The 15,592-nt window shown below is 44.3% G+C and overlaps 1 protein-coding gene across 1 annotated transcript; it reads right to left on the reverse strand.

Moving 5' to 3' along the window:
* Positions 1 to 1,149: 1,149 nt before the first annotated feature.
* Positions 1,150 to 2,872, reverse strand: msx1a (muscle segment homeobox 1a). The gene is made up of 2 exons (XM_056606323.1): positions 2,364 to 2,872; positions 1,150 to 2,136 (listed from the first exon to the last, which is right to left on the reverse strand). The coding sequence occupies exons 1-2, from the start codon at positions 2,791 to 2,793 to the stop codon at positions 1,718 to 1,720; spliced, it is 849 nt and encodes a 282-aa protein (XP_056462298.1). The 5' UTR covers positions 2,794 to 2,872; the 3' UTR covers positions 1,150 to 1,717.
* Positions 2,873 to 15,592: the final 12,720 nt, after the last annotated feature.

Below are 15,592 nucleotides of genomic sequence, written 5' to 3' on the forward strand. Positions count from 1 at the left end.
ACTGGAGCCGGCGTGCGTCTGCGGCAGATTGCCTTTGCTCATTATAGCAATTATTTTACTCCAATTCAACCCCTGCTTGAATAGAAGAGACGTCAAAGGAAAGCCTTTAAAGGGGTCACAGGGTAGCCTATAATTTCCTCATAATCTCTCATTTTGTTTAGGAGGCTATTTGCAGCAATTTACATAGATATTTGAGGCTATTTATTACAAGTGTTCACCTCTTCCGTACATGTGTATTCAAGAATGTCCACTGGATTTGTGATGGCTATACTTTGCCGTGGTGACACCTGGTATAGTATTACGATAAATCTACACGATAATGATACTCGCCCCTTAAAATGTACAAGTGGTATTTTACTTCTAAAAGACTGCTTTAAACCAGTTTGAAGTTGTCCATATTGGTCATCACCGCCCCCTAATAAATTCTGCTGGCGCCAGCAAAATCAGAGTTAGTGATTTCAAAGCTATGGGTTACAGACAGCCTCAGAAATAAGTAGTCCCCCAACCTTTTTAACTCCAATGACATTTGACAGGTTTTTAGACTTCCCCATCAAACACACACAGCGCAAAGTAGCCTATGTGCCGATACAAATAACAGTGTGAGTATTTCATCGCCCGGCCAAATAGGTCACATGATCCAATATTAATGTTATATGGCTTTAATGCCTTCAAATAGGAGGCTCTTACAGCTTCCTTAAGGTGTTTCGTATACCTGCGTCTAAATGTGTGTTTGTGTGTGTAGACGTAGGCCTATATCCACGATACGACATTCTCATAATTAAAGCTCAGTTCTAGTATCATCTGGTTTAGGCCTATTTTCTTATTTTGTTAAATCCGAACAAATATGTAGCCTATAATTCACCCCCATAATAAACAGGTATACAGCCTTTAAAGTGAGGCATTAGATTGTTGTGGAATTGTCTGCATATGATTTGTTTGCTGGTTTGGTTGGTTGATTGTTTATTTTTGTTTATAATTTTTGGAAGCAATTTAGATTTTATTTGCACGCAATAAGTAGGCCTACTTAAATAAATAGTAGGCCTACGCCTAAACATTCTATTTACCTGATTAGATTAACGAATTGTGCCAGTCAAGACGAACAACTGCTTCATGAAAAGAATAAACAATTTATTGTTAATTTATGTCACAAATATAGTCATAATATAAATGAGGGTATTCTTCAAATATACATATTTTACAGTACACAAATCCCTTTCGAAGGGAATCATTCCGACAAACAGACAGTGCTGTTATACAATGCTGTGGTTCTCTAATTTAGCAAAAAAGAGCATTTGATGACAGTTAGTGACCCACTATATGTGTGCATCATCATGTCTATGAACGCAACGTGAACGGGGTTGGGGTGTGTCACGAACCCAGAGTCAGAGCCCAACCTACCTGGGGATTGTTATTTTGTAGGTGCAAAACGACACACACTGTTCGCCACCGTCGCCCATTGTTTGTATAGCCCTTTAAATCTGGCCGAAGTCCAAGCCCGCCACGAATTGTCAAGACAGGGGGGCTATCTTTGACACACACTCTGTGGAATATGCTGTCCTGTTGTCCAACATTTTACTATCAGGTCATCATGAACATGTAGGCCCTACAGCAGTCACGGTGCAAGCGCCTACAGCCCTTACACCCATGCTTCTGCTGATGGGGCCCGGTGGTGCCCATGAGGTCAGCCGGACAGCGCGCTATGGTCCGTGGTCCCCGCTCAAGCGAGATGGTACATACTGTATCCGACGTGAGCAGCGTACAGTCCTACGGGTGACACAGGCAGAGAGTGCCTATGGAACGGATGGGAGCCACCGTAAGACCCCGGGACGTGCGCACCGAGAGGAAAGGAAATTCCAAAAGCTGGAGGAAGCATAGGCTTGGCTGCCATTTTCAGTTTTTCCAATTCCGCCTCCTGGAGCCGCTTGGCTTTCGCCCGTCTGTTCTGGAACCATATTTTCACTTGTGTCTCTGTCAGGTTGAGGGAGCTGGAGAACTCTGCGCGCTCGGCGATGGAGAGGTATTGCTTCTGGCGGAACTTCCTCTCCAGGGCCAGGAGTTGGGACGTGGTGAACGGGGTCCGGGGCTTTCGGTTGGTTTTGTGCTTCCTCAGGGGACAGGCAGGAGGACTCAGCCGTCCTGTGAAAAAAAAGAGCGGATGTTTGTCAGATTCCCAGCGTGTAAGACAGGAGGCGCAGCTTGAGGCATTGGCATATTTTTATACAAGAGGGCAATAGCATTAAATGCAGGAGGAAATAGGCTGCCATGAGAGCACAGTGACTTCACTGAACATCGAGAAACAACGCAACATGTATAGGCTTATAAGTAGGCTACTAGTCGGGAGGTGAAATAAAACGGGAACTTACGTGGAGGCGTGGGAGAAAAACGAGGATTCTGTAACCAGGAATTCCTGTCCTTGCTGTCCGGACTCTCGGGTTTAATCTGCACGTCGTCCTGCATGTTCATGATGTCGCCCACAGAAAACGAGGAGCCCATGGAAAGAGAAGAAACCGAACTATCCAAATTGGAGAGGGAGCCCATCCGTACGCCCAGCGCGTGGGACGTCCCGGCGACGGACGAGTGGTCGTGGGATGACAAATCCCGACTGGGTTTTCTGTCAGCCATCAGCGCCTCGACGCTGAAGGGGAGAATGGCCACTTTGGGCTTCACCGTCTCCTCCGGTGGACTGAGGCTCGTCTGCTGCATGTCGCTCCGGCTGACGAGGAGAGAGCGCGAGGGGACGTCTTCGGTCTTCAAACCAACTGTTAGAGTGGACATGGCGGCAGATGGGGCCATACAGGTCCGACCGATATCGGTTGTGGGCAAAACTTGGGAGTGGAAATAAATGGCAAAAAGTTTGCTTTGGTGTATGTGTTCTTATGGTATCCTCATGTTTTTATGAGGGTAAAGTGAAGTGCACTGCTTTAAGGCAGGCGCTGGGGACGCGTTGGCCAATCAGGGACGAGATGGGCTGGCCGTGTTTCCCCCCCAGAAACAAACACCAAGGCGATGCGAGTGGCAAAGTCAACCATAAAGTCGCTCTGTTCAAAGATAAACATAGGCCGTCGGGTTTTTGGGGGGGTCACTTGTAGGACTATAAAAGAGTTGTAATCCCACAAAAACAAACAGTCAGATCGGAATTGCAACACGATACTGAATAACTGTGGGGACATATATTATCACCGGCGGAGATTGAATGTGCAATTGCCATTTTAATATGTATCGGTTAAAATGTTATGCGTAAAGTCGTTTGGTTTACGCGCTGAAACATCCGGGATGGTGGCTTGGTGGAGTATTGCGCAACAGTTAAGTCCCTAACGTGACGGGCCTCTTGTAGAGCGCTGCTTATTGATGGCTGCGGGGCTCTAATCAGATTGAAACACACAAGCCTTCGTAGTCATTTAGGGGTAATTATCGGGCTTGGGGAGGGATCATGGGGATATTTACCCTTTGACTACATCCCTGGAAGTAAAAAGTCGACGTAGGAGGAGGAGGAGGAGGAGGAGGGCGTAGTGTGTAGCCAACTAGAGATTGAAGCGAGGAGGACGGTTTACCTGCCTACTTAAACCGGTGCAATTATTTGCAGACTTTTTGCCCATTAAAGAAGATCGGCCCTCTCATTGTGTAAGAAAATACTTGTATCTCCATATCACACGAATAATTTGTCAAAAACCTTATCTAAGTTGAAACACAAATGACATGAACCGAATTACTTTTTGTGTCATTAAATGTTATTTTTCAATCTAACTACTTTACTCATCAACATTTACAAAAAAGTAAAACCACTTTTTGCGGTGTCAGTTCTCAGGGAAGCGCCTCCGTCGCTAATTGTTAGGCATAAACAATCTGTCACGATTCGTCAGTCTCCTTAATAGGCAGACAAGTTATGTTGTTTTTAGGCGCCGGCAGCGGCGGGATCAAAGCGCTCGACTCTAGGCAGACTATTGAATACTTTAACCCGCATCGAGGACGCTGCCCGCCTCCTCCCTGCTCGCCTTAGCCCTGGGACATTAGGCCATTCAGCTTGAAAAATTAGCTTTCTCAGCCGATCGCATGGCATTTCCAACTATTCAAATGAGTACCATAGAAGTAGGCTAAGTGTGTAAAAGAAGGCTACTCATAAGAAAAGGTCAACTCTTCCCACTAGCTGTTTTTTAAGAGAGTCCCATAGTGACTTGTATTCTTTTAGAAATCCCTTCCAGAGACTTGGTCAAACTTTGGCATAAATCACGCACTATGAGCCATATTAGAAAATGTATTAATGTCGTGAATGCATTCACGTTACAATTACGAGGTAAATGTCAAAGTATCGATGCCAAACTTTAGTTTTCCCTAGCGGACATAAGAACGTGCATTTTGCATTATGAAGCATTTCCCTTCGTATCCGTTTTTTTTTGTTACAATTGTGCATGTTTGGAAACATTTAAGCCCATAACCTGGAATGAGCAGTGCGCGTCTCACCGCGCCGCACCTTTGAAGTGCGCGGCGTCTCGAGCGCTCCCCACGTCCGTTTGAAGTGGAGCCGCGCTCCGTGGGGCTCTGCGGGCCTGCTCATTCTGCACCACAAACTCGTCCGAATCGGTCCGTGTAAACATAAATAGGGACCACGTGAAACACATTAACATGTCGGCTCCGACCACCGTATCACTTCTTCAACATCACATCTCATCGATATTGAAACTTTTTTTTATTTTTTTTTATCGGGAAGTCAGATTAAGAGGCTCGTGACTGTAACTTCCCATATAAATGCGTCCTGCCGAGAATCGAGTATACTCGAGTTTATTTGCCTTGTGAACAGAGGGGTAGTGGTAGTGCTGCAAAACAATGGTCGATGGCAATTAGCATCCCAAACACTGGCCTTTCAGAAGACTGATGTGCCGTGGAGAAGACGATTACCATACCGTTTCATTTAAATCCTCAGGCAACAAATGAGGGTTGAGTAGAGATACAAAACCACTGTAAGCCTCGTCGGGGCTTTGTTTAACTTTATAAACTACCTTTGATTTCAAGTCAAGAGGCAGGGAACCCAGACAAAGGACCATTGTTGCCCCCTCTGAAAATTGTCTTAACCCTTTTCATGCGAGGTCTGTCTATTTGGACTTAAAAGACATAAAAGACTCGGTGGATGTCAAAAGGCATTTCAGGCAAAATATTTGCACTTGGTGAAAGTAAATGACTTTCGTCTGGGGACAATGACAGCGTATGTGAGTAGTACCTACTACATCTTGGTTGGGTTTTAGACTAGAAGGCCTATTCACGAATCACAACAAAGTTTTTGGAGGTTAAGCGAATTCATAGTTTGAATTTGTTCTTAAGTTAACCTTTAAAATTGTTGAAGTTTATGAAACTTTATAGACAGCAATATCTAATGTCTAACAATGGGTTTGGAATAATTATGGGCCGGTGTTATGATGTTCTTCACGAGAGATGAAAGAAAGTCGACTGGAGACCCCACCCCAAGATCTCCATAATTATAGATAATATCCTGTTCCAAGTAATTAGCGCAATCAGTGGGAGCGGGCCACTTTACTGGCGGTAAGGAACAAAGCCTCGTTTAAGCCTCCAAACCCATTTACACTCCAGGTCGACCCCTTTAGCAGGTGTAGGATCAGTCGAGACTGTGCAGAAGTCAAAATTTAGACCTCTAAAGAAAGTAGTCAAAGGCCTATTAACCTATAGCGTTTATTAATTAAAAAATAAAACAATTGAAATGATAATGATGTTGTTGATGATGAGGACAATAATTAACTGAAGGCCTATGCTATTATAATAATAGGCTCCATGTCTACATTTAATGATTGAATGAGTTTTAATTATTTTTTTAAAGCAATTTAAACTCAGGCCTAATGTAAAGGCTCGAACAGATTTGAGCAGCAATAGATTAGGCTACTTGAATAAATACACAAATAAAGACAGAAAGAAATCCAAGAATAGTCAACATAAAAAATAAAACGAAGCCAGCGAAACACAACACACATTAGGCTTCCTAATTGCTTGTCTGTAATCGATGATGAATCTACAGATATGTGAATGGTTTTCTTAGCGTTTTGAGTTACTCGAAATATTATATTTTTTAACCAGATCTATACTGGCGCTGCCGAATGGCACCGTATACGGTTAAAATGTATCATTATTCCCTCACCTTTAAACCGTTGACAGTGGAGGATAAATGCATCCCACGGTGATGGCAGAACCCTCTTGCGGTGCAGAAAGGGCTTTTCGGTTCGGTGGTCACTGGTCACCATAGCGGGGGGCTCAGTGTTTGCCAAATGCGTCTTTAAGATCAATATTTACGTGGCGTCGCCTTCCAAATATCAGGACACGCTCATAATGTAGGAACATCTTCCATACGCATGTAGGTCATGTGATAGGGGAACCTTTGGGTTTAGTGTAGGGAATGCATGTGAGTGTTTTGGGAAATATGAATAACCTAATTGTCCCGTGCCTCAATGGATGCAACAAAACACTTTAATCTCAAGGAAAATATAATATAATATAATATAATATAACATAATATATAGGCCTACGTAGACCGATACATTTGCATCGTTATAAAAAAAAGGCAAATTATAGGCCTTATATTATAAAACGTATAATAATACGAAGATAATACGTATTATTATTATTGTTGTTGTTATTATTATTAATAATAATAATTAAATGAAATTAATGCTAATATTAATAATGATATTAATAATAATAATATTTGCGGTTGTTTGGTTTGTTTAAAAAATTCGGACATACACACGCACACACACTTTTTTTATAGGCCTGCATAATTCTCCAGTAGGCTGCACAGAAACCCGCGAACTTCGGGAAGCACAGGGAGATAGAAACCTACACATGAGTCGATTGTATCGTGTTCCTCGCCTGACCTCTGAATGACTTGAAACTCAAAATAATGTCGTCGCGTGAGCGGCAGAATCCAACGCGTGATCGTTTAACGACCGGGGCGCCGTCCTCTGCTATCGCGAGATAAAATTGCAGCTTTTAAAATTTATAACATGCCGTCTTTCAATCAAAGACATCTCAATTACCCGAGGTATTGCTGTGAAATTGAATTATCACCACTTTATTACTTTCGCGACATTGAACAGGAATCATCTCGAACATTATTTGCAAATCACTGGCTCGGCTAATATGATAGGCTTATAGGTTATCTCAATAGATTGATTAGCAAATGACAAATCATTTAATTTATTCAGATCACTCGTCCATTCACAGCCATTTTTAAATTCTCGTGTGTGCTTGTTGATTAGAAAAAAAAATAGATGAAAAAAGAAATGCTTAATAAGCGTATAACAAGCCATAGAACTATATCTTTGACAAGTGATTTTCAATTAATAATCCGTTGGAAATTGAAAACGTTATTGTTAAAATAATAAAGCGGCTAATTAAGCTGTGATCTATAGAGTTTTTGGCGAGCGATTAAGACAAATTGTAAATAACGGGGAAATTGTTTGTCTTCTGATACACTGAGACTCAAAATACAACATTAATTATTATTCATTATTATCATCATCATCATTATTACTATTGTTATCCCTCTTCTTATTTTTATTATTAATTGTGGGGTAGAATTCAATGTTATTTTATCATATTTTTTGTTGGTAGACCATATATAGAATCTATAGTGCGCAATCTTTGTGCGCTGTGTATGCTAAATACTTGGCTATTTATAATTTAGACACACTGTTGAATGATAATTAATGCTGTAATATTGCCATAAATATTATAAATATAATATATAAAATGGTCTTCATTATAATTGTAACTGCCACTCCGTCAGTGCCATTTCAAACTTTATTGACAAACCTTAAAAAATTGTACAAAGAACCACAAAATACACATTGATAGTATAGGGCACAATTCTATTGCAGTAAATATATTCCCTTCTCCTTCAAATATTAAATCGCTCAAGGACACAAAAGAATGGCCTCATTTTCATCTAATTGTTGCAAATTAGAAAACCGATGTAATCTCTTAAAAACCTTGTGTAATTATTCAATCTGCAAGTGCAATCATATGAATCCATTCCAGGGCCCTGTTTTTCTGCGGAGATAAAGCTTCCATTTCATTTCGCTCTGCCCTTCCAGTGACACCATGTACATAAGCACCCCGAAACAAAGACGTTAAGTCCATCATTTTGGGCTGGTCCCGTCCTCTTCTGATCTGACCAGGGGAAAAGCAGACCAGTAATAACAGTGGGCCAGAGCGGGAGGGAAGGGAACGGGTTGGGTGGTGGGGTGGAAGGAGGTGCTACAGACATGGAGTCACATCCATGTGCCCTGCAACGCTGATCGCAGCCGGGCAACCTTGGCTCCATCCTAATCTCACAAGACTCAACAGTCTGCATCCCCGGTTTATCCACAGTGGACTGGGCCTCTCTCTCTCTCTCTCTCTCTCTCTCTCTCTCTCTGTCTCTCTCTCTCTCTCTCTCTCTCTCTCTCTCTCTCTCTCTCTCTCTCTCTCTCTCTCTCTCTCTCTCTCTCTCTCTCTCTCTCTCCCCTCTCTCTCTCTCTCTCTCTCTCTCCCCCCTCTCTCTCTCTCTCTCTCTCTCTCTCTCTCTCTCTCTCTCTCCTCTCTCTCTCTCTCTCTCTCTCTCTCTCTCTCTCTCTCTCTCTCCCCCTCTCTCTCTCTCTCTCTCTCTCTCTCTCTCTCTCTCTCTCTCTCTCTCTCTCTCTCTCTCTCTCTCTCTCTCTCTCTCTCTTCATAGCTCCCATGGCCATCTCCCCCCTCTGCCCTTCCCACTGTTCCGATACACCCCACCCAGGGGGAAACTCTCCCTCCTCAGCCAGTGACCCCTCACTGACTCCAGCCACTTAATCCTTTAAATGTGGGCAAAAGCCTAAAATGATGAGGAGTGGGTTCTCGCTACAGGTGATGTCCCTCCCTCTCTCCCCCCCTCTCTCCCCTCTCTCTCTCTCTCTGTCCCCCTCCGTGGGCAGCAGGATCAGCTTTAAGACACTGCAGATCCTCTGGATGTCTAATAGAGGGAAGGCCAGACACACACACACACACACACACACACACACACACACACACACACACACACACACACACACACACACACACACACACACACACACACACACACACACAGAGGTTGGTTCATCCACGCAGAAGAGGTTGCTGTCCCCTGCCCCCCCCCCTGCTGCCCTCTCTGTGAATCTAATCAGAACACTGTGAATAACCGAAACACTTCAAAAGAGCCGAACTGTGTTGATTGTAAAATATATGAAACATAGGAGAGTTAGGAACATAAAAATGGAGATCAGAAAGTTGGATGAATGGGAGCAGCGAGTGAATGTGAGCTTTAGATTGTTCATGAAGGACGAGCGAACACCAATGCATTTTGCAATTTGTATCAGAGTCTGACTTGTCTAACACACATTTCAGTTCTACTGTTTATACATAATCTACAATTTTATCTCTAGCGTGCATATTCTGGAAGGGGTAGAACACGATGCTACCAGAGCCCGATTGTGGGGGGTACGAACCAACAACAAGATGTATACACAGATTTTTTTCTTAAGCCAAACAAGTGTTCAGTGTCCTCCAAATGAGGAACAATTTGCTGACTTCAATGTTTTATGAGGTATCAGATTCTGCAGGCAGTCATGTGGTGTGCCATCAGAGGAGATCTTGCATATCAAATGTCCCTGTGGTGTAAAAGGACACATTTAGTGAAGTCGACCACACCGGGTGTTCCGCGGCGGAGCTTGTGAATAGTGATTTACTTACTGCCACAACTCTGGGGACTTTGAGGCCACTGGGGATGGTTGCCAGGTTGGGTGTGTTTCGTCTGTCATGATGTTACACAGACAAATTTGACCAACCTCACGCTTTTTTGTCTTTGAAAGCATCTCTTCCGTTTAAGTAGTTTTTTTTTAATTCATAGCCTTATAATGATATCATGACCTCTCGAGCGATACATCAGTAGCTACAATAAAATACCCACACAAATTAGAGTGAAGTGGATATTAAAAGGTATACTAAAGATGTATTAAGACTACTTATCATAAGAAATCAGAGTATGGACGGAGGAAGACTATTTGAATAAAAGCAAAGTATTAAAGTAAACTATACACTTATTCATACACAACAGCAATCCTTTACACGGACTGTCCCACGCGTGAACCGAGCCAAACCGAAAACACAGAACTTGCACTTCCACTAGTCACCACAGCCCAGCTCCACCAGGCCCTGTGATCCCTCAGGCAGCGGGAGGTGTGTGTGTGTGTGTGTGTGTGTGTGTGTGTGTGTGTGTGTGTGTGTGTGTGTGTGTGTGTGTGTGTGTCTGTGTCTGTGTCTGTGTGTGTGTGTGTGTGTGTGTGTGTGTGTGTGTGTGTGTGCGTGCGCATAGCCTCTCTAACTCTCTCCCACAGCCCGTTCCCCCCGGCCTCCCCTCATCCTGGGGGAGAGACATATTTAATTTAATTAAGGCCTGTCAGCACTATTGATTTTGGCACTTTCAATTATGGGCCCCGGCCGTTTATGGGGACCCACAGGCCTGCGTGGATCTGCTGATCTGTGATGAGGGGCCCCTATCAGCCCCCGACCACATGGGCCGGGGGTCTCTTTGTCTTCCTTATGGCCCATCGCTGTCTGCAACAGACACTGACGTATGGCCCCCCTCCGCCCCCGTTCCCCCCCCTGCACACCCGCTACCCATAATTAATCCCTCATTAGACAGCTCTTTATTGTTTAATTTGTGCAGTTCATAATCAAATTGGGCAGATTAATTGCTACAGAATCTCGGTGCCGGGGTGAGAAATAACCAATTTTAATTGCCTGTGGGTTTTTACGACGCCCACTGGACACTTTGAGGAGTCGGGCTCTGAATTGGGTGAAATATCTCCGAGCTTCATGAATTTTTCCTGGATCTGTCTTTGAGCTATGCATTGTTGTTGGGATGCTTTGCACAGACAGTGTCACTGCCTAGGAGTGGCCTATTAAAGTGCTTCTGAGCAATATATTTCCCCCCGCACTCACTAATTGCAAAAGTCAACCCTACAAATTTGCATGTTTATTTACGGCTATGACCTTTTGCCTGTGTGCTGTTGAAGATGTCTGAGTTTTGGCGGGGCCAATAATAGTGATGGTGAGGGATAAGGTTCAAACAAAATTGTAAGTGTGTATGTGTGTGTGTGTGTCTGTGTGGTTGCGCACACGTATGCATGCGTGTGTGTGTGTGTGTGTGTAGATGTAAAGAAAGTTAAGGAGACAGAGAGAAAGAGAGCGAGAGAGAGTGAGAGCGAGCGAAAAAGTGAGTGAGGGCAAGCGAGAGACAGTGAGAGAGAGAGAGATAGAGAGAGGAAGAGGGAGAAAGTTTGGTGTCTGGGTCCGTAGGAAGTAGCCAGTAAGAGCACAAGAGTGCTACTTGTGAGTAGTTGCTTAGCGAAGATCGAGTAGACCTTTGTGACGTTTTGTTATTAAATTCAAGATAAATCAATACTGGCCTTGTGGTCATACCGCCCTATCAATGAAAATGTAACAGGCTATTTGCTTGACACATTTTTATAGCAGATTTAATTGGTGACTGAAAAATAGGGTGGCCTTTAACACTTAATAAAGGAATACTAGAGTACGCTTTGCAAAGGCACCTTGTTAACTCTGTCCAAAGTAGTATGTAAGTGAAAACAGAGACTGAATATTCCAGTTTCTCTTTGCAATGGTTATGATTGATACATATGAATAGTAAAGCAAAGGCAGATCTCCATCTTTTTTATATATATATATGAAATATATGAAAACAAAAATATCTGATATTAAATGTTATTAAATGAAATGATCCTGGTTCATTTTGATCTTTTAATCTTTAAATAGCCAGTAGTAGTCATTCTCAAACAAACAAATTAGAGACTTTTACATGAACTCCTATACAATGAATGCCTTTTCATCCAAGCGAAAGAATATGTGTCTGAGTATGTGCATGTGTGTGTTTGTGTGTGTGTGGTGAGTGTATATAAAGCACAGCCACTCATTGGCGGTTACATATGTACGTGTGTGTGCGCTTGTGTGTGTGTGTACAAACGCACAACCAACAAATGGCGGGTGTGTGTGTGTGTGTGTGTGTGTGCGTGCGTGCGTGTCTGGTAACATGTGCACATTTGTGTGTATGTGGTGCATCACCTTTCAATGACATCATTTAATGAGAGCATTGATGTCAAAAGAGGGCTAATTGCATCAGTTTGCTGCGCCACTATACACCTTGGCAATTATCACGTCACTCAGCCATTATGCTTCATTATCTCCCTGAGAGGCCAGCAAGCAAAACAAAGGCGTCGCACAAGACCTACAAGCTAATTGCTAGCAGACACTGCTAAATCTGTGGAGCCCGTTGAAGTGGTATATATATTTAGCTTCTGTGGATGGAACCGTAATACTGAGGTTGAGTTGCACGAATATGATGAGTTAATTTAGCTTGATGGACAGAAGGGCATAGCGAACGTTACAAGTGTGTTATTAAGGGATGAGTTCAACCCCCAAAACTATAGTGTAGATGAAGATCATTGGATGGCTTCATGGAAAAGCGCTTGAAAAACTGAAGTGAACCCCGGCTGTGAGACAACACTCACTTTATCCACCCGCGATGTAGAAAAAGCTAAAGAAAAGTCGGAGGGTATTTGCCTTGAGGTCTTAGTTATGAAAATTGGAAGCATGTCACACACTCTACACACAATTACTTTTTTTTGGTGATTCATGTTAGTCCTTTGAGAAAAACATTGTGTCTGAGTGTAAAATAGTGACTGAGGTTTCTCATGAATTAACTCCCCATCGTTTTTGCATCCCTTCCAAACCCCTTGGTCTCTGTGTAACACTCCAAGCCTTTTAAGGCAGCACAGATTCCTCTGGTTTCCACGCTTCGTTTAATCCTCACATCCCTCTATACCATATCTCTCATTATTGTATTTGTTGAACTTGAGGGTGAGGGCCAGGAAACACCAGTACTTTTATGCCCAACTGGATCTGGGTTTGTGTGTTCAGGGTTACACTGCAAGAGTAATTGGTTTCTCCCCCAGCAGATGTTTATCTACTGTGAATATGCACATGGATGAACAAAACTTCAGACCAAGAAGGCTTTATATCACAATTCTTACCAGATGCATTTACTATGAATAGACTTGTGTGTTTTACACTACACACCATGTTTTCAGAGTCTTTTCACAAAACGGAAAGTCTGAAAGTCACAGAGGAAGAAGGGATGCCCCCATTAGACATCCTGGCCACCGCAGAAAGAGTCCCCCTACATCTGACCTTATTTTCTTACTACTTATCCCCAGTCTATATCATAACTTCACTGTAATCCCCCCTCTTCCATCAGTCACACACAACTTGCACACAAGCACAAATAAACACACACAAAAGAAAAACACAGGCGCATACATAAGCTACATACAGGGGTTGGTTTTGGGGGGGGGGGGGGGGGGGGGGGGGTGTCCATTATGTGTCGGGGAGTGAGGGAGGGGGGGGGCGTAGCTAATTATAGCCGCGCCGGCTGCCCCCCCCCCCCCTGCTCCTTGCTGTGTGGTGGAGCCACGGAGGCTGCACAAACATCTCCTCGGAGACTCCACTCTTGTTTAATGAAACATTGCAGGGGGGGGTGGGGGTGGGGGGGCTGGGGGAGGGAGGGGGTGTCTCTCACGCACACAGGGGAGGCACAACTCAATTTGACGGACAGTGTCAAGCGGGCCACGGCAATTATACTTTCACCCACAACCCACCTCAAATCCCTCTCTCTCTTTCTTTTCCTCTCTCTCCTCCCACCTATCCCCACCCCCCCCCCCCCCCCCCAGCTCCCTCGTATAATAACACCGTGAAGATTCGCTTACGACCCGCCAAACCCCCCCATCCACCCCTCCCCCCGCCCCCCCCAGCACGAAAGCAAAAAACCCTAAAACATCGAGATTTATTTGCTCTGTCATCAAGAAGTGTTTCAAAAGTGGCGAGAAGCAGGGGTGGGCGCGGGGTCAGGGGGTCACGGCTCCGGCTGTTTGCTTTTCGCTTCGATCGCACGAAGGCTCGAAGCTTCGGCGCGTCGCAAAGTGGCCGCCAGCGTGATGATTACGCTTTTTAATGGCAGCAATTTGTTGGGTGTACAACACCCAGGTGTCAAACGTGTGAGATTGTACACAGAATTACATATGTAAGGGGGAATTCTACACCACTCATCACTTACTAGGTGCTTCGGAAACTAGTTTCAGATTCGTCATCTTAAAGAGCGGAAGGTCTTTCTCAAACATCATGTTTCCGTCTGGTCTCTTTGGCCCCGAATCGACTCACTTTTCCTCTCCCTCCACCTTCTTCTTGCGGCTAAGTTCTACGGCGGTACTTCTCCGGGGCGGTTGTCTACAGCAGTGACCGCCGCCGTTTCCCTCCTCCACAACAGGGAGACGATAGAGCGCCTCAGTGTTTCTGGCAGAGGTATGACACCGGTCTGTCAGTGAGGAACAGTGTAGCCATCGCTCAGCTCAGCCACACCGCACAAGGAAGTGACGACCGCAAGCGATGGTCCCCCCGGAGGAACAGACGAAACCCAAACAGCGGGGCGATGTCTCCTCGTTTATCAAGGTACGGGGGGGCGGTGTCTGAAAGTGATGGAGCATCCGCTGTGGGTGTGAATGTGCCGGGAAGAATAGGTGACGAGATACATTGTGTGGGAGAATATGTCCCGGGTCTCTGCCACCTCGACGGCCTAATGATTAGCTGGGTCGTCATTAGTCTGGCATTCATATGCTAATGACACAAACAGGTCGCCATATTCGACGTGGTGTTTACTATATGTTCCGTCGTTGGAAATTTGGACCGCAAATATATCAAATCATTAAAATATCTTTAAAATTAAGAAAATGTAAGAAGCGGAAGCCATTTTACTGTACGTTTTAAATTCAGTGTTCTCAAGATGTGATCAATTTGTGGAATCAAATACCACATTAGTTTTAAGAAGGCATAGAATCGCATTTAGTCTATTAAAATTATTCAATTAATTTCAGGAAACTGAAAGAAATGTGTCCAGTTCCCTTTGAGCTTTGGTAAGAGGGGTAGGTTTAAAACTGCAAAGCCCCTTCGCCTGCAACAATAGACGTATGTCACCCTATACAAAACTGCACCAGTCCTCAAAATGAGCAATGGGTGGCAATTACAAGTGGTTACAACTTCATTTTCAGCGTAACAGGATTTATCAAACCCGTGAAAGGAGCAGCAACACAAATTTAGGAGATTAAGGATCATGTTGGCCCCTACAGTCTGAAGTGTCCCCCGCCATCGCCCCCCCTCCCTGAAGCCACAGATTGAAAGCTCAGTGGAATTCTGCCCCAAAGGCAAGACCTCCCGCCATCGACGGAAACCTGTCGCGCCCAGCGTCGAGAAGGCCTCTCCCACTCCCCCCGCCCCCCCTGTAAACCACAGCTCATTGGGCATAAGAAACACAATTAAATTCAGCTAAAGCAGGACCACTGGCTGTTCGGCTGTGGCCTAATAGGCTTAACAGGGGAAAATAAATCTAATTGCGTGTTATTGGGCTGAAGTTAATCCCCTGTAACTTGACAGCCGAGGGGAGGGCGGCGCTCCACCCGTTTCTGAAGCCCGCTCG

This window comes from Gadus chalcogrammus, chromosome 13 (genome assembly GCF_026213295.1).
Source record: "Gadus chalcogrammus isolate NIFS_2021 chromosome 13, NIFS_Gcha_1.0, whole genome shotgun sequence".
Classification (NCBI taxonomy): Eukaryota; Metazoa; Chordata; class Actinopteri; order Gadiformes; family Gadidae; genus Gadus; species Gadus chalcogrammus.